At 36.6% G+C, this 18500-nt stretch overlaps 1 protein-coding gene across 5 annotated transcripts in view; it reads left to right on the plus strand.

Annotated features, from left to right (window-relative positions):
* LOC126458452 (tetratricopeptide repeat protein 14 homolog) overlaps positions 1-18500 on the plus strand; it is an 88994-nt gene that overhangs the window by 45440 nt on the left and 25054 nt on the right. For 3 of the 5 annotated variants that reach the window (XM_050095519.1, XM_050095518.1, XM_050095520.1), the window contains exons 6-13: positions 8553-8770; positions 10135-10275; positions 15007-15198; positions 16245-16367; positions 17015-17293; positions 17536-17721; positions 17797-17885; positions 17996-18064. In XM_050095519.1, the coding sequence (XP_049951476.1) occupies positions 8553-8770; positions 10135-10275; positions 15007-15198; positions 16245-16367; positions 17015-17293; positions 17536-17721; positions 17797-17885; positions 17996-18064 (1297 nt within the window). Of the gene's footprint in view, positions 1-7689; positions 7847-8552; positions 8771-9259; positions 9428-10134; positions 10276-15006; positions 15199-16244; positions 16368-17014; positions 17294-17535; positions 17722-17796; positions 17886-17995; positions 18065-18500 lie in introns of those variants that run through there. The other 2 variants (XM_050095521.1, XM_050095522.1) reach the window with 2 other exon arrangements.

Below are 18500 nucleotides of genomic sequence, written 5' to 3' on the forward strand. Positions count from 1 at the left end.
CATATAGTAGTTGGATCATAGGAACAAGGTAGCCATTGTCACAGACATTGAAAATTTGTGATTTGGCAGGTAGATGATCCTAAATCAGTAATTTTTCGCAGTGCGGCTATTTTTCCAATGCGGTGGTAATGTGTGTATTAGTCCCATACTTCATACTGCCATTTTTGTCTTGTAACCAACTGTTTATATTTCTTCCGTAAAGTCTTTGCCAGGAACCATTTCTGCAGGAAATCTATTGCTTTGTGTAAAATGAATAAAGTAAATACTTTGTACATCAGTTAATATGGGACGTATGTTTAAGTATTGGGTTTTGTTTTTGGATTTCCATTTTTGAATTACATGATTGTTTCAGATACTACTTAGAACATACTTTCAATATTGATGGCTTCACTGTTTGATTAAAACAGGATTTGTAATTTGAAGTGCTGTCAGCACCTTATTGTAATTCTCTTAAATGGAGTAAATGTGATTGAAAAACAGCTTTCTGAAATAATGGCTGAACCTGTACTCTTAAAATGTTGTGTTGTAGAGTACTTTGTGATTTTCGTTATGCATGGCTGAAGCGAGAAAAGGATTAATGCTCTCAGCAGCTGTTATTCCATGTACTTGATATTTTGCCGTGGTGTATAAATAGGTGCGTCATTGATGACTGAGGTATGTAATGTTTTAAGGAAATTGATTTCACCTCAGTAGATATCATTGGACAGTTAGTATTGACTCAGACTGGATATTCATTGCATCAGATTAAAGGTATTTTTATTCTCAATTTATTTTTTACTTTTTCATTCATATTTGGGACAAGAATGTGAGGTTCCCATTAAGAAGTTGTACCATGTTTGAATGTTCATGCAGGAATTGTGTAACACTTCTCTGATAGTTATATACTCTTTTTAAATTGCTGTTCTTTTCATTTTTAACTTATCCATGGAAAATGGATACAGGAATGTGCCTCCTACATGTGAAACAGCTATTTCATGGTGAATTCATTATTTGTGTGTGTGTGTGTGTGTGTGTGTGTGTGTGTGTGTGTGTGTGTGAGAGAGAGAGAGAGAGAGAAAACTTTTGAGTTGAAAGTTATGGATTTTTTATTTCCAAAAATGTTTCAAAACAGATTTGGAGCAAAAATTATGGTGTAGGCTAAGTGGATTTGAACCGAAAATAGAAAATAAGACGACTGAAAACAATCTTCGTGTCAGCATTTGGTGCATTTGAAAGTCAAGCACTGAATGAATAGTGTAACATAACATTGTATATATAATTTTACTATGTAATCCAGAAGCTTACTGAGTATGGTAAGACATTGTATGCAGTAGTGTGAATTGTTTTGACAAGATAAGTAGTACACTCACAGTGGAAACCAATGTTTTACAGTCTAAACTGTGTAGATGGATTATTTCTCTATGTGCATGAATCACTTGGTCTGTTGTAAAGTTCTTTCTGTGATTTGAATCAGTTCACATAGTGCATATGGTGTACTGAACAGTACACGAAAACAGCTACCCTACAGATTTTAAACCGAAGTGTTTTGCAATAATATCCTAATACAGTGAAACCCAGTTTTACGTCACATTTCTACGCTTGTGCATTTTTGTGCAGTTCTTAATAAATTTTTAATGCAGCTTTTAAGGAGTTATTCTTACAAGTTATGAAAGTGCACTGTCACATGCATGCATTCTTCTATCATATGCTACAACATTTTTTCTAACATCTCACAGAACTTAGATCAAATAGTATGGTGTGAGGTAATGCAGCCTAGAAAGAGTTTTGAATCAATTGCTTCGACTATTAGAAGATACAACTCTGGCTTCTTGCTGGCGCACATTCCACGTGTAACTTCCTCAATGCTGTACACCACCTTTCAGCTTTATGAATTACATTCTTATGTAGTAGCATGGTATTCGAGTTGCATGTGCTAAAGTTGTTCTTTTCATATCTTTGAGGTCTTGTCTGGATCCACTGTACCTTTATTGGAGATACTTGAAAACCAAGCAAAGGCTGTCTCTTATGCTGGAATTTACTTGAAATTCACCATTTACTTATGCTTGGAACACCCTTAATTCATTTACTAAAAAGGTTTAAATTGTTACAATAATTCAAATTCATGGATTCACACAGTAGATAAAAATTGGTAAGGGAACAATCAGTTTGTAGATAACACACAGAAACACAACAGAAGAAAGGTGTTACTAGCCTTCTTGGTATTGCTGCTGCCCCCAACCCATTTGCCCCTGCCCCACCCCTCTTTTTCAGTGTGTGTGTGTGTGTGTGTGTGTGTGTGTGTGTGTGTGTGTGTGTGTGTGCGCGTGCGTGCGTGCGTGCGTGCGTGTGTCTGCTGTTTATCTCTGCACATTTTTTCTCACGTTTAGCTGTGCTGTGTTAATGCCATTGTTAAAAACCGAACAAATTGCACAAGGAAGTTGATGTGAAAGCTTGTTATTTTAACAGATGCGGCAACATTAATGGGTGATTTGGCAGCTCTGTAAATGGCATGTTACATTAGGAATCAGGAAACAGGAATGGTGCCATCTGGACAACAAACCTTTGCTGTTGATCCTTATTACTCAAGATAGCATTGTGAACCAGTGAACGACACACCGTTGCCTTGATGGCGTTTTACAAAAACCACAACAGCTATGTGGCAGCACAGTGTATATTTTATGCTCATTACAGTCTTGTGCTCCAGTCCTGTCTGCACTGCTATCAAAGTGTGGGTATAAAACTTGAGGGAAATGGGAGATAGGGTGTGCAATACTGCCCTTACAAAATGCAGATAATGCAAAAACTGAACGCCAGCGACCTCCCAAAGAGACTACCGTATTTACTCGAATCTAAGCCGCACTTTTTATCCGCTTTTTGTACTCCAAAAAACCGCCTGCGGCTTAGAATCGAGTGCAGAGTAAGCGGAAGTTCTGAAAAATGTTGGTAGGTGGCGCCACAACTAACTTCTGCCGTCGAATATACGTAGCGCTACACAGGCATGCTTGTGCAGACTCAAACATAAATACTGGCGCCAAAACCTCTGCGCCAATAAATAAATTAAAAGAAAAGGTAGAAGAATGTAAACATGTATTCTTTCGTATTTGCTGCTATCTCATTTAAATCCTGTCTGCCTAATAAACTAGGAAACTAGAGTGAGACACCAGCAAGCGCAGAAGAATATACGTATCATGTCATTATTATATGCATGACACAGTACAATAATGCATTTTCAGCTTAGAGTGACGTAAACACCTATAACAAAGAGAACGGCACTGATCTGATTAAAGCAAAATAAGCGATCGATTCAAACCATACAAAACATTTAAGAAAGGAAGGGTACCCTTATAAATACGGACTGAGCACCTGACACATACGAATGGCTACTTGATAAAGCTTAAGTGTTGAGCTTACGACTCGAACCAAACTACTGTAGCTGTATATTCATCCATTCGACCTAAATTGTGTCTAATGTTGCAATGGACCAACTTTGTTTCAATTTGGAGGTGCGGTCTAAAACTTCGCTCTCCCCCTTGAATTTCGAGTCTCAAATTTCAGGTGCGGCTTAGATTCGGGAAAATTTTTTCCCTTGCTTTCAAGTCTCATTTTTCAGGTGCGGCTTAGATTAGAGTGCGGCTTAGATTTGAGTAAATACGGTACGCTTCTGCAGAGAATTGTTGGAACGACCACCCCAATCCATACCTATCAGCATCCATTAACACATTCGACAATATCTTTCCAGGTCATCTCGTCTTAAAGAATGGGGACAATTCTTGGCCTCCAAGATCCCCTAACCTTTGAGCGTTTAATTTCTTCCTTTGGGGTCGTTTGAAATCACAGATCTCCCAATGTGACCTACTGCACACAATTGAGGAACTGAAGGATCAAGTTTGGGAAGAATTTAATCAAATTCCAGTGCCAATCCTGTAAAGTGTGATGATGTCTTAAGTTCCATAAGAGTTCGTGTGTGAAGAAAAATTAAGCCATGTACATGCCATTTTCAGGTGATTTTAAATTCAACGGTGGTTTCAAAATCACCTATTTCTTTGCCACCCCTGTTGCTCACAGTTTGAAAGTTCTTAGGAAATAACTAGGACATCGCTTTGTAGGAATGAGTCTCCTTTTGTGTGGCCTGTTGTTGATGATATAGAAAGTCAAATTTTCAAAATAGAAAGAAAAAAATTACTGAACTCAACAGTTGGAATAATATTCCAATCAAATTGTTTTGTACTGAATGGAGTGTCTGAGTTTTGCCACCAGAATTTCTTGACGTAACATTGTAAATAATGCAGAAAAGGTAAAAAATCTTATTTTTGTTGCTTTTTTTATTATAACTCAGTAGGTTTTTTCTCGTATGAACTGTTGAGACTTGGTGCTAGTTCAAAATTGCTGATTTTGGCTGTCTCAACAAAAATCTCTTTTTTGCCCTATACAAAACTATTATTTTTTCATGACCTTCAATAGTGTAGGCACCTCTTTAGTAACTCTGTTGCACCTTCTTAGCATTCTGTCTATAAAATGCCGTCATTGGTTTACCTTGCTCACAACATTATGTATGCGATTTTGCAATTTTTAAATTGTTCGTAATTGTAAATCCTAGATATTTAATTGAATTGACAGCCTTTTCATCTGTCGTGATTTATCGTGTAACCGAAATTGCACAGAATCCTTTTATCGCTAATGCGGATCACATTACACTGCTGACAGAGTGAGTGACGCAGTGGTTAGCACACTGGACTTGCATTCGGGAGGACGACAGTTCAATCCTGCGTCCGGCCATCCTGACTTAAGTTTTCCGTGATTTCCCTAAATCGCTCCAGGCAATTGCCGGGATGGTTCCTTTGAAAGGGCACGACCGACTTCCTTCCCTAATCCGATGAGATCGATGACCTCGTAGTTTGGTCTCTTCCCCCAAACAACCCCCAACATCACACTGCTCATTATTTAGGGTCTGTTGTCACTTTTTGCACCTTACAGATACCTTGTCTAAATCGTTTTCTAGTGTTTCTGATCTTCTGATGACTTCTCTTGATGGTAAATGACAACATAATCTGTGGACAATCTAAGAGGACCACCCAGATTGTCTCCTAAATCGCCACTTGTTTTACTTGATTACATTCCATCACTTACCACAAACTGTGACCTTTCTGACAGGAAACCATGAATCCAATTGCACAGGTGAGATGATACTCCATAGGCACACAATTTGTTGAGTAGTCTCTTGTAAGTATGTAAGCCTGTCTGAAATAAATTAATAGTGTTTTTCTTCTTGTTTTTTATTTTTGGTGCTTTTTCTTTTTTTTCTTTTAATATTTGTAGCTGCAAAAAGGATGAAATCAGTGTATGCTGTATTCAACTTAAGAGGAGGAATTCAGTAAATTATGACCTTTAATACTAAATAAGAGTGTTATAATGGAAAAACTTTGATACAACTGAAAAACACAAATTTTCGGCTAGCTCTTGCCTCTCAGTGGTTTGTCAGAGTAAAAACCTAAATATTGAAATTTGTAGGAAGTTTAATGTACTTTTACACTTGATAGTTTCAGAGTTATGAGCAAAAGACCACCAAAAATGAATCTTTTCTTTCAGTTTTTTTTTTTCTCCCAATGTTGTCACAAAATTCTGTAGGCAAACCTCAGATTCAGCATCCTAAAAAAACATGTAGGATAGAATAAATCATTACTACTACGTAACTTCCCACTAGGGGCCCATTTGAGCACAAATTGATGTTTTAGAAAGAGGATATTTCTGTTGAAGTTGACATATTGGCATTCAGTGTATATAGAGTATTTCTTGTGTGTGTGTCTGGAATTTCATAAAGCAAATTTGTGATCACATATTTTTGTCCTTAGATTTTTCTTTATATGTTACTCTGAAATTAGTTTGAAAATTGAATTATTATGCCAGATTTATTTTTCAGTTATCGACAAAATTTCAGAGCAGTTAATCGCCTTTATTATTTTAGGCAATCCACAATTATCACATAACAAATAATTGGTCAGATTCAAAAATAAGTTTAAAGTTCAAAATCTGTCAACTTCTTATCATTTAACAGTATAAGGTTATGTAACTTTTCATTATAGGTGTGTGGAAGTTCATCTTAGGAGTTAGTATTAGGAGTCATTATTGACATGTCTACACGACAGAAGTGATGAAAGGTCTTCTTGTCGTTTATTTGGTTCCCCAACTGTGTTCTGTGAAATGCGGGTTGTTAGTCATTGTGGTATTAATAGAAAAGAGTGAAGTTGAAGTTGATTACTTAATCCTAGGTTTTATACTCAAAAAATTTCAGTAGTGGCACTTGTTAGCTTGTAAGACATAACATTGGTGAGAGCAAGATGTCTTTGGTGTCCCAGAGTCTCAGCAATTCCATTACATTACTAGACTTCCTCCTGTAACTGGAGAATCTAACTTAAGTCCCAGTTCAAGTGGCAGTGCTATTTACAGCAGTGTTTCACATCTTTACTTTTCTGTTTTTCATATACAGTGTGGTCGGAAATTCCCGTTACTAACTTCTAGGACATGTAGAGGGTAGTGAGTACACAACATTTTGAATAGGAACCCATGCCCGGAATTGTATCGTTACCATTCTACGACAGTTTTCAATTCAGATGTGTACCTCGTCAATGTCTGCTTAGGGCAAGAGAGACGTCTTGGAGTTCTCTGTCTGGTACGCGACAGAGTAGACACGATGACTTGTACTACGTCAAACGATCCCCAGATGTCACTTATTGTCCGTTTTGCTGAGAGACCGAGTCAATACCTGTGCATCACCGATAGAGGAAACATGGTGCAGTACACATTTGCGGAATACACAGACATGCTTCTTGTGTATGGTGAAGCTGGAGGTAACGGAAAAGCTGCTTTCCAGCAGGGTGCTGTTCAGACAGATAATGTAGATAGTTGTGTGTGGAGGATGGGCATGAAACCCTATCTCTAATGTGTCTGACATTTTCTCACTGTAAGCATATGGGAAGTTATTAGTCCAGTCCTGTATCTTTGTGTTTGTGTATAACACCCATAGGTATCCTGTACCCTCAGCTAAGTAATAGTAACTGATAACTGCACAGGATAGTGTAGTTGAGTGCGTCCCTCCCTTGTAAAGGTGGTCCCAGTTGTATTGGGAACATTTGGAACACAATACGGTAAGATCTGCATGCCCGGTAGCCAACACCTGTCTGTCTCTCATAATTGGTATTTGCAGTCTTAAGGTCAGTTGCACTTCTTTACTTTTTTTGAAATACATCTTCTTTGTCCTACGTTTTTTACCTGTATGTTCTGCGAATCAAACTATTAGTAGTGTTCAGTGATTCATCTTTATACACAGTGGTCACTGTTTAGATTAGTGCAAGATTATTATTACCTTGTATTATAGAGGAAGAAAAGTTTTGACTGCTTGTTAGAGCCTTCTCTCCTCCTCACATTTGAGTTATCACTAAACTTTTTCAGAAAACGTAAAATACGGGTTTCACTGTATTTTGTGATTTTGCCAAAGGCTCACACATTGTACTGCCAATCAAAACTTTCAAGGAAAATGTTCCAGTTTTTGGAGCAGGTCATTTTACTGTTGTATTTTTTACAAGGATAATTAAAAATCTTATTACTGGTGGATTCTCAAGAAATCATTTATTGTTAAAATTTATAATTTATTTTCTTATATATAAAAATATATATTCTATTTCATTTCTTTAGAAACCAGGATGAATGCTATAATATTGGAACATCAACAAGAACTTTTAACTCATGTTCTCAGTACATAAAAGCTGCTGATTTGTATGTAGCCAGTTTTTAATATGATAAATGTCTTAACAGACTGAGGAATATTAATTTTGAAGATTTGGAAGATCTAGTCTCACTGACAGCCAGAAAGGTAATTGTAATGTCAGTTACACATAAGACCTTACCACGTATTGCGTATGACATTTCACATTAAATAACCACCACATCAAAATATTTTAAGCAGTTGTGCTGACAATGTAGCTCTCCCCATGGCAGAATTTAAAGCTTGCTTTACAATAGTTGACAGTCCTAGGATGTTACCTGTATAAGGTACCTGTTAACTATTTTTTTCTAATTTTTTTACCCTAAATGGCTGTTGTCCCCTGTTGTATGAAGACATACAGTTTGAAAAGTTTTTGACTTTTACATCTTAATAATAAAAAGAGAATGTAACCTTCAACCAAATAATATCTTACAAATTTTATAATTTTGTAGATAACGGTGAAATTTTATAATTTTGTAGATAATGGAGTGTTGGTATAATGTGATACAGCTACTTTGGAGACACCAGTTTTGTGTTGACAACGATGTGTGGCAAGAACAGTGGACAAGGACAATTTTACATGTGGCTAGTAATTTATGAACTACTTGCTTTTTAGGCGTAATTTTGTGCTTCAAAGCAAATTAAGTTCTAATAACATTTTGAAAATGTAATACAGTGCATTGTGTACTATGCTGTGGTGAAAGGAAAGATAAACCATTAAATTTTGTTAACACAGCAAGAAGTGTCCTATTTGTTTTGTGGAGTTGTAGATACAAGTCTAATTTTGATGAACTTTGATTTCTATTGGTTGTAGGCCTTCTGCCCTATGTCGAGCATGATTCCAGCAGCTGACAAGAAGTCCGTTACGCGTAACTACCTTGTCAATGACACGGTGTGCTGTGAGGTGCTGGAAGTGATGCCAGACACTGAGAAGCTTGTGGTTGGTATGAAGGGCTTTGCTCTTCCTCCCGATTCCGAGTATTCGTGTCGTCTTGGCTTAATCACCAGTGAAGATTTCCCAGAGATGTATAAGTAAGTAACCTTGAGCTGTAACTTCACAATTGCAGAGTTTTTGATATTTACGTAAATGTGTAGATCACTATTTTGAAATTGTCAAATGAGGATAATTTGTAGGAGAGGATTTAAAATTATCAAGGGATGTGGGTATGCATGAGCATGCATAGGAAAAATGAAATAACTGTATAAGTCTTCAAAAAATAATTTGAAAGTTTTTTTCTTGCTTTCTTTATAGTTCCCTGATTTCACAAAAAGTGGGAATGGTGTTGAAAGAACGAACTTAAATATTTTTGCTTCAATAATCAATTTGAAGACTTTAATATTAATGTTTCTTTATTTGACATTACAGCATGTATAAACATACAAAGCAATCAAGTGAAATACCAGTAATGCATATGATTGCAAAAATCCAGCAACTATACTGTTTTGTTGGGAAAGCAAAAAGTGATGCACAAGCTTGTAGACCAGTCAGGAAAGACTTCATTTGGATATAGGGTTCCCTTTGCAGCATTGCACAACACAAGAATTACAACACCATCATGTCCTTTTGTGTATACCAGCTCAACTGACTAGGGAGATGTTATTAAGAAATCTGAGATGGATGTATGAATTGTGTGCTTTTAAAAAGTCACGTACAGTAACATAACAGCTTTATAGCCAACAGAATGGCAGGTGAGATCCAGGTATTTTGCTGGTTCATTGATTAGCGGTGTGGAGAATTTATAAATTTGTCAGTATGTACAGAAACTATAGTCTTAAGTCCATGGATCAAAAACAATACCTTACATTTTTCAAACTAAGTTTGTATCAGGACAAAATGCAACAAAATGTCAATAGTCTTGGAAATTTTTAAAGAACATTTACACAGAAGTTATATATACTTAAATTATAACCGTGGAATTTTTTTCAAATTTGGAATAAATATTTTGATTCATGTAAGTGTATTTGATACAAATCAAATTTTATCTGAATTATGTTATGACATGCTTAAGAGTTCTAACCTTAAAAGTCGCCCTTTCATCAGTTTGATGACCGCACTTTCATCTAGGGTATTCTCCTGTTTTAATGACCATAAACAATTGACTAAATTAAGAGCTAATCCATCATTTACTGAATTGACTGAAATAAAATTTATAACATATTAGAAAAATGTAAATTTTGTAGTTTTGAGTATGTTGTGAGAGCTTAATTTCTGTAAATATGACAGTTACCTATATGAATTGTGCCGTCACTAAACTCTTACGAAAACTATTCATTGCTTTCCACTTTCTTTGGATGACATGTATACGTTACTTTGAAGATGTCATTTCAAGATTAGTATTGGAAAGTAGGTAACTCTGCTGCTGAGTTTAATGTATAATATTTTTTGTTTCTCATAGGAAAACTCAAGACATGAAGGGAGAGTCCTACCAGAAAGTACTGGAGAAAACCTTAGGTTTCTACAACCCGAACAACATTAACTACTTGGCCAATTTACTTGGTCTTGGAAGCACCAATTATTCACACATGACTGGAATGCGGTAATTATCAATAGAATTAACGAAACATTGAAATATGTTTATAGAATCACACCTGGTGGATTAGTTTTGTTAGTATTTTCATTTGTACACCGTCGGTTGAAGATGGATTTTCACTTGGTTGAGTTTTTAGAGTGCATACTGAAAGTGGCGTCGGTTGAAGATGGATTTTCACTTGGTTGAGTTTTTAGAGTGCATACTGAAAGTGGGTCATTTGTTAGGAAGAATCTTTTTTTTTATTAAGCTGATTTTGGTAGTGTCTATAAAGCTTTCCCATTAATGCCAGTTTGAGTTGAGACTGCAAATTTATTTATTTTATGTTCATCTTCACTTCCTGCTCATGCACGAACGTTAAACAGTGCCCAAGTGTTTTTCACAGTTTTGATTCATGGTTGTTAGTCTGGTAATTTTACATCAATGTTTGTCAAGCTTATGGTAGTTGCTAAAATTCTTTTCTGATTTCATCTTGGTTGCAGGCCATTTGTATTGTCACTAATTATTCGTACGGTGCCCTCTGTTTAGTGTTTCTCTTATTTGCAATTATTTCAGTAAATCTCAGTGTTATTAAATGGTAATGCCTTTATGACGGTGTGTGATGATATTCAGTTTTTATTGTGGTTGACCCAGTGTACTCCATAAGGAGTATTCTTAAAAGTAAATGTTTGAGTGGAGTAAGAATAGTAATAGGCTTAGCTTCTTTGTATTTATTAATTATTTACACAAGTCTTTGCTCATTTCCTTCAGTAACTACAACTTGTTTTGAGAAACTTTTGTACAAGCCCAGTGTTTGGTTCTGATAACACTTCCAGACTGATAAGAGGGAAGCGTCACTGCATATCTATTAAGATGATGTGATGGTTTGTGTGTGATTTTATAACCTAGCCTTCGGCAAAGAGCTGCAGTTGACCGAGTGGATTGTCTTGTAGAATACAAAACTTTCTTGCTATCATTCTTTGCCTATTGGGTTTTTATACAGCTTTGTCATTAGGTATTCTTACCACGTGGCAAAAGCCATATCAGTGTGTGCATAGTAACCAGTGGCATTTCCAAAATAACTGTATAGAGGCTGCCACAGTTTGTCGTGACGCTGAATCCATAGAATTTTCTGAAGCACGATTACAAATAACTGAACATCAGAATTGATCTCTCGGTGTATCATCTGCATCCATGTTTATCTTCCCCTTACTTTCTGTTAAAGTTGTTTTGATGATCCTAAATTTCTATTTCTCTCCATTACAAGTGCATGTGAAGATGTGTTGTCTTTGCTAAAAAGCTGGTCTCATGAAATTTTACTACAAATCTTTCCTGCTACAGATGAGTTCTTTGCGTTCTGTGCTGGGTTTTTTTTCTTATCGATATACTGCTCCCCAAATACTGGTGTTTGCTGAGCTGCTGTTCCGACCTGTATGAAACACTGCCATCAGATGTTTTGGAAAACTATTAGGTGAAAAAATTTAATTTTGCACATCATAAAGTCTACAGTTGATAAAGAACTGAATTTATTTTCATTATTTGCCTTAGTTACTGTGCTACATCAAATTAAGTAAAACATTGCATGAAATTTTAGAGATTTTGCAGAGGTAAAACAATGTTGTGCAAACTCTGCTTATCGTTGATTTTTGCTCGTATGTTTATACAGTGAATGAAATGTAGATAAGATACCGAAATTTTATTTAAAGTGGAGAGCGGAAGGATATCTCATTTTGGGTTTTACATATGAAGGGTACATGCGGACCTACGCCCATTCATGTCCTTGCGCATCACAAAACATGGTCTTAACACTCAGCATAGCTCATAATTTATATCGAAATCAGGTTTTCTGAAAACGATAGCATGCAGTGAGGTGCATATATTGTCTGAAAAATACTCTTGAATTCAGACATCCATAGCACTGTAGGAAAATGTAAGCAGCGTGTGTGTATGCATGTCCATATCACCTGGGGAACGGCGTAGCAGGACCTGTATACACAGCAACCACAGTGAAAAGGTGAAGTGCTGGTTACCTGAACACGAGAAGAACTGTTATTTTATACTTCAGAATTAGTCACAGCAAAGCAAGGTTTTTTTTGTGTGGAAACCATGGATAAAAGTAAATGAGGCTAGCATTTTCTCCAAGAGAATGTCGTATCATCACACTTATGAAGAGAAGCAATAAAAATGTGTAAACACAGTTTTAATTTTATCAGAAAGGAAGAGGGACTTCGCAAAAAAAGGAATTCTAACAGCTGGTTACTTTTAACCAAGAATGACATCCGTCACCTGTCAACAATCTTATCCATTTGGCATCACCTGTCAACAATCGTATCCATTTGGCATCACCTGTCGACAGTCGTGTCCATTTGGCATCACCTGTCGACAGTCGTGTCCATTTGGCATCACCTGTCGACAATCGTGTCCATTTGGCATCACCTGTCGACAATCGTGTCCATTTGGCATCACCTGTCGACAATCGTGTCCATTTGGCATCACCTGTCGACAATCGTGTCCATTTGGCATCACCTGTCGACAATCGTGTCCATTTGGCATCAAATGATGAAATTTGGTGCCTTCGTACAACTTGTATTACTCCTACAAAGAGGAGACCACTTGAGGTACCTGTATGCTTGCCAGTGTTTCATCTCTGATTTCTTCTACAGATAAAAGATAGGGATAAACTTTAGTGAATCATCTCAGTCTGGAAATTTAACTCAATTTACATTGTCCTCCTTTCTCTCTGGATTTCAATTGTGGAAACACGATTTGTAATAAAGTAAAGTAGTTTATAAAAATAAATGTTCATTATGCCTTTTTCCTGTTTGCACCGAGCGAGGTGGCGCAGTGGTTAGCACACTGGACTCGCATTCGGGAGGACGACGGTTCAATCCCGTCTCCAGCCATCCTGATCTAGGTTTTCCGTGATTTCCCTAAATCGCTTCAGGCAAATGCCGGGATGGTTCCTTTGAAAGGGCACGGCCGATTTCCTTCCCCATCCTTCCCTCACCCGAGCTTGCGCTCCGTCTCTAATGACCTCGTTGTCGACGGGACGTTAAACACTAATCTCCTCCTCCTGTTCGCACATTTGGTCTGTTGCTGCTCTAGTCAAGGGAGGATGAACATGTGAAATCTTTCGTAAGACTGGTCCAACTTTTACGGTTACACATTTACTGAATACCACTACTCAGAAATTTCCTGTGTCTATCAATTTCTTTCCAGTTTATTTCCCAAATGTAGTATCAAATAAAAATCAGGTCTCTGGAGTTGCTTGACAATTCATCAGCTATATTTGTGGTTCATCTGAAATAGACAGTGTCTGAAATGTAGATGACCTCAGTGGTGTGCGGGTGCATACAATATTCTCACAGTTTTTAACTTAATATCACTCCAGTGAAACAGATTAGGCATTCACCAGTAAAATTGTATGCTAAATTAGTTACTTTGAAGAAAAGGTGTCCTTCCTGTGTCATCCATGTCTAAATCAGACCTGAATTCCATTTTGAATCTTGTTTTTGGTGATTGAACTTTATCTTCATTTAAACCCTTGTTGTTAAAATTATTAATTTAATGCTGTCCTTTGTATGTCACTTGTGCAAAGTGCATGTAAATTTTTCTTTTGTATAAACCATTTGAGAACAGTATTTCTTGGGCTACCATTGAATTCTTCTGTATCAATTCAGCATGTTTCCAGTGGATGTACTTAAGTGTATTCAGGCCCTGCAATGATGCTGGTAGGTCTGTGAAATACTTTTATACAGTTGTTTTGCTTATTCAACAGAATAGAAGATATTTTGAAAGGTTGTCCAACCACAAATATCTAGGGACAGGGGAAAAAATGACATGTATCAACAATTCGAACATAAGATTCCTTAATTGTCCCATTGCTAAACCACATTTTTGGTTGTTCGCAATGTCCCATTAAAGGAACACTTTCTCCTTCTGAAATTCATGACTAATGAATTTATTTCTCTTTTTCTGTAGTTTGTCCAGCGGAAGTGCTGAATATTTATTGCAGAGCATTGTGAGAAATGCTGCTGTGTTTGAATCCAGCTGCTCATTTCGTAAGTTATAGAAACCAGGGAGCAGTCATCTTATTAATCTATTTAATATGAATTTGCATTGGTGATAAATTGTCAGGAACAATGAATTGTATAATGGCTTGGTATTCCAGTTGTAGTTGATGGAATGCACAGTAAGACTTCTTTCAGAATTCACTTACACCACTCTGCATGTCAGATTGACAAGTCTCTGTTGATCCATCATGGGTCAACAAATTGACAAGTGTCTTTTGCATTATTGCAAGACATAGTAACCTGAAACATAATAAATTTCATCGATAACAACATCTCTGTTTCAGATTTTTTTCTTTATGTGCATTGGAAATTGCATAACACATTTTGTTTTAGATGTGTGTGCTGGGAGTGAATGAACTGGTGACACTGGTACAGCTGTTGGAAATTCTACTCATTACTGATTACATATTGTTTTACACAGTTCTGTACTATTTCAACAGTAATACTAATATTGTCGAAGTTTTACAAACTTGTGACATTCAATATATTAATTTATTTTATTGGGAGATCAGTTCAAGAACAAATTTGTGAGTTGAATGTGATTGTGGTAAACTTTATTAAAACTTCGGTATTGCGTATACTGAAAAGTCATGCAACCATGCTTTTATATAAAAGGTAATCCATTTTCAAAATGGATGATTCTAAAATGAATGATTCTAAAAATGACTTTGTTTTGATGTTTTTGCAGTGGAAGATTCCCTGAACAAGAGTATGCATCTGAACTTCGTCAGATACAAGCGAGCAAGTGGGCTTTCAGGAGTGTAGCCGAAGGCATTGAGCATTTCAAGTCAGGAAGGCATTCTGAGGCATTTCAGTGTTTGAACAAAGCATTGAACATCGATCCTCGGAATGTTGAAGGATTGGTGGCACGTGGAGCATTGTAAGAACCATGAAATTTTTTCTACCCTCATCATTACTGCTATAACTCCATTACAGTCGTTCTCCTTAGCATTTTCAACCTATGTCACTGAATAATAAATTATTTTGAAAGTATTATTTACGTTTTAATAAATGTAGCTAAAATATATTTAAAAGGAAATGGCAACAAAATTGTGGCTGCTAAAGTGTGAAAATAGTCTTGTGGAAATCTGGAACATCTAAATAGCAGGATACTTCATATTTATGCTTTTGAAAGTGAATTGAAAGGTGATATTTATTGCAAAAACCATAGATGTTGTAATTTTATACAGTGGAAAATCCAGGATGGAATGTAACAATATTGTGAAAAGGAAAGTTGCTACTCACCATATAGCGGAGATGCTGAGTCGCGGATAGACACAACAAAAATACTGTCACAAATAATAGCTTTCGGCCAGTAAGGTCTTCGTCAGAATTATACGGCAAACACAAATATACGCACTCGACGAGATGCAATTCGCACACACGTGTCTCACGATATTTTAAAAATTTGCAAGAGGAGGAGAAAAATCTTTAAACCATGGTTTCATCAGCTGAGTTGTAGGCCCATATTGTCATCCAATAACTGCTTGTTTTCCAATGGTCCATTCACACTGTATTGAGAAGATACAGATGAAAATGCAACATTAGCACACTGTGTAAGCCAATGCTATCCCCAGTCATAGCTTTAATCAGTTACATTCTTGCAGAAGCGAGCGAGCGCGCGCGCGCGCGCGCACACACACACACACACACACACACACACACACACACACACACACACACACACACACACACACGAGAGAGAGAGAGAGAGAGAGAGAGAGAGAGAGAGAGAGAGAGAGAGAGAGACTGACTTTCCAAAACCATTTTTCCTGTATTTCCTAAGTAGTAGCACATACTTCGTCACTTGTTACTTATTTGATGTCTCTCATTAAGTGTATTTAATGTATATGCAGAGCTGTTGATCATTTACACATAGTAAAGTGTGATTACTAATAATTAATCTGTGCTTTCATCCTCTTACAGATACGCAAATAGTGGCAGTTTCCAAAAAGCCATAGAAGATTTTGAAACAGCTCTAAAACTGAACCCCAACCACCAGAATGCTCGTAAATATGCTGGAGAAACATTGGTGGCTCTGGGGAGAAGGTGAGAACTACTGTTGTGTACATCTGTAACTATTAGGATTAGTTATAGAGGTAAACATATTTTAAGAGAATACAGTTTTAAAGGTTGTATTGTAAAATAGTAAATGTGCAAATTGAAGCAGAACAGTGGGGATAATGGGTGGGGACACTGAATTGTGTGTTAACTATTGAAAATATTGAACTTTCCAATTATTTTGTAGCATTTGAACAGATAAGTGTTCTGTTTCATTTTATAGAGGAGATTTGCAGTGTAAGTGAGGTAAGAGTGTATTTATGAATGTGATATTAATTCTTCATGCAGAAAGCTGTTTCACAGGACATTTCTGATCAGGTTTCCATTTTTTTAAATTCAATTTTTTGTGATCAACATAGTATAATTTTAGTTACATTATTCAGAAGAAGATAACTGTAATGCCATATTGATAAAACTAAGTGGAGCATATAGTGAGGCACACTTCATTGTTGGTATTGCAGAGTTTAATGATTGGGTGATTTAGTTCATTAGGCAAGTCTTTGATGACATTATCAGTGAAGTTCCCTGTAAGAAATTACAAGACTCACAAGAAGGCAGTCACTGAAGTCTTAATGCTACAATGCAATGATAATTTTATTTGTGATTTTGCTATTTATTCTTTTCCATAATTTCAGTTATGAAGATGAAAACAAATTTGACGAAGCCCTGAAAGCATACCAGAACTGCTTATCTCTCATACCATTTCACGAAGAAGCTCAAAATTCTATTGAATATTTGAAAAACAAGATTCTGAACAGCTCTAAATTATCAGATTCAGAAGTTACCATACCAGGCTTAAATTCTTCAAAATCGGCTGAAGTGAAAGAAACATTGAAGCAGTTACTGAAAAGCAATGAAGAGGAGGAGAAAAAGGAGAAAGAAAAATCGAAGTCCAAGAAGAAGAAAGAGAGGAAGTGAGTCATTATTTTCTTGTCTATAATGGAACCGATAGTAGCAGAATAATTTTTTGGATAAAGTTCATTGCATTATTGTAAATTTTAACTGCTGGCCAAGTTCAGTTGTAACATACTTGGCATCTAATACAGTAATTAGTTACTTTTCTTTACATTGTAAGTAACCAGGAACATAGTAGCATGCAGTTTCTTTCATTGATGAAATACTCCAGCTTAAAGATGTAATCAAATTCTGCTTCTAGGTCTAGGAAACGGCGCCACCGTTCTAGTTCATCAAGTAGTACTTCCAGTTCAGCAAGTTCTCGGAGTTCGTCTTCTTCTTCATCATCGTCTTCAGATTCAAGCTCAGCTTCATCGAGATCTGGATCCCATTCGCGTTCACGCTCACCTTCCAGGTCCCGAAAATCTTCAAAAAAGCACAGGAAAAGGTTTGTATGTACATTTGTAATTTGCATGAGAAACTTTGTGAGTAATAAATGACTAAATTATTATGTTGATTACAGTTCCAAAAAGAAAGAAGACAAGAGAGAGAAATCACTTTCACCGTTAAGCAAAAGAATGGCTCTCATGGATCCTAACAGTGAAGTTGAAGGTACGTTTTCAAGTCAAACATTTTGTTCTGGAGTGAAAGAAACATATCATTTTGATAAATTTCTGATCTTCAGCATGAAGTCTATTAGTAAAGTTACGTAATTTTTTCAGGTCTTGGAGGTTTACTTGCGCAGAGGGTATCTCATTACAATCCACCTGCTGTTCCATTTTCTTTTACTCGTAAGTATTTAAGACTGTGCGTGCGTGCGTGCGTGCGTGCGTGTGTGCGTGTGTGCGTGTGTGCGTGTGTGCGTGTGTGTGTGTGTGTGTGTGTGTGTGTGTGTGTGTGTGCGCGCGCGCGCGCGTGCGTGTGAAAGAGAGAGACAGTCAGTCACACTTACGCATACCTTTTTTTAATCTGTAGGTGCATGTAAACGAAATTTTGTCATTGTGATATCTTTCAAGCAGTTTCTTTCAGATTATTGCAGAATTCAAATGGCTGGAAGCCCAATACAGTTAATGTCTGTCATTGGCCACTGGAGTGTTGTCACATGGACTACCACTTACAGGCAACACATGGCATATCACTTTATAAGTGCTGTTATGGGGCCTACATACGTTCAGTATTTATTGACAATGGTAGTTTGTCTTGTCTTTAAGATATTGAAGTTAACCT

This window comes from Schistocerca serialis, chromosome 2, assembly GCF_023864345.2.
Source record: "Schistocerca serialis cubense isolate TAMUIC-IGC-003099 chromosome 2, iqSchSeri2.2, whole genome shotgun sequence".
Taxonomy (NCBI): Eukaryota; Metazoa; Arthropoda; class Insecta; order Orthoptera; family Acrididae; genus Schistocerca; species Schistocerca serialis.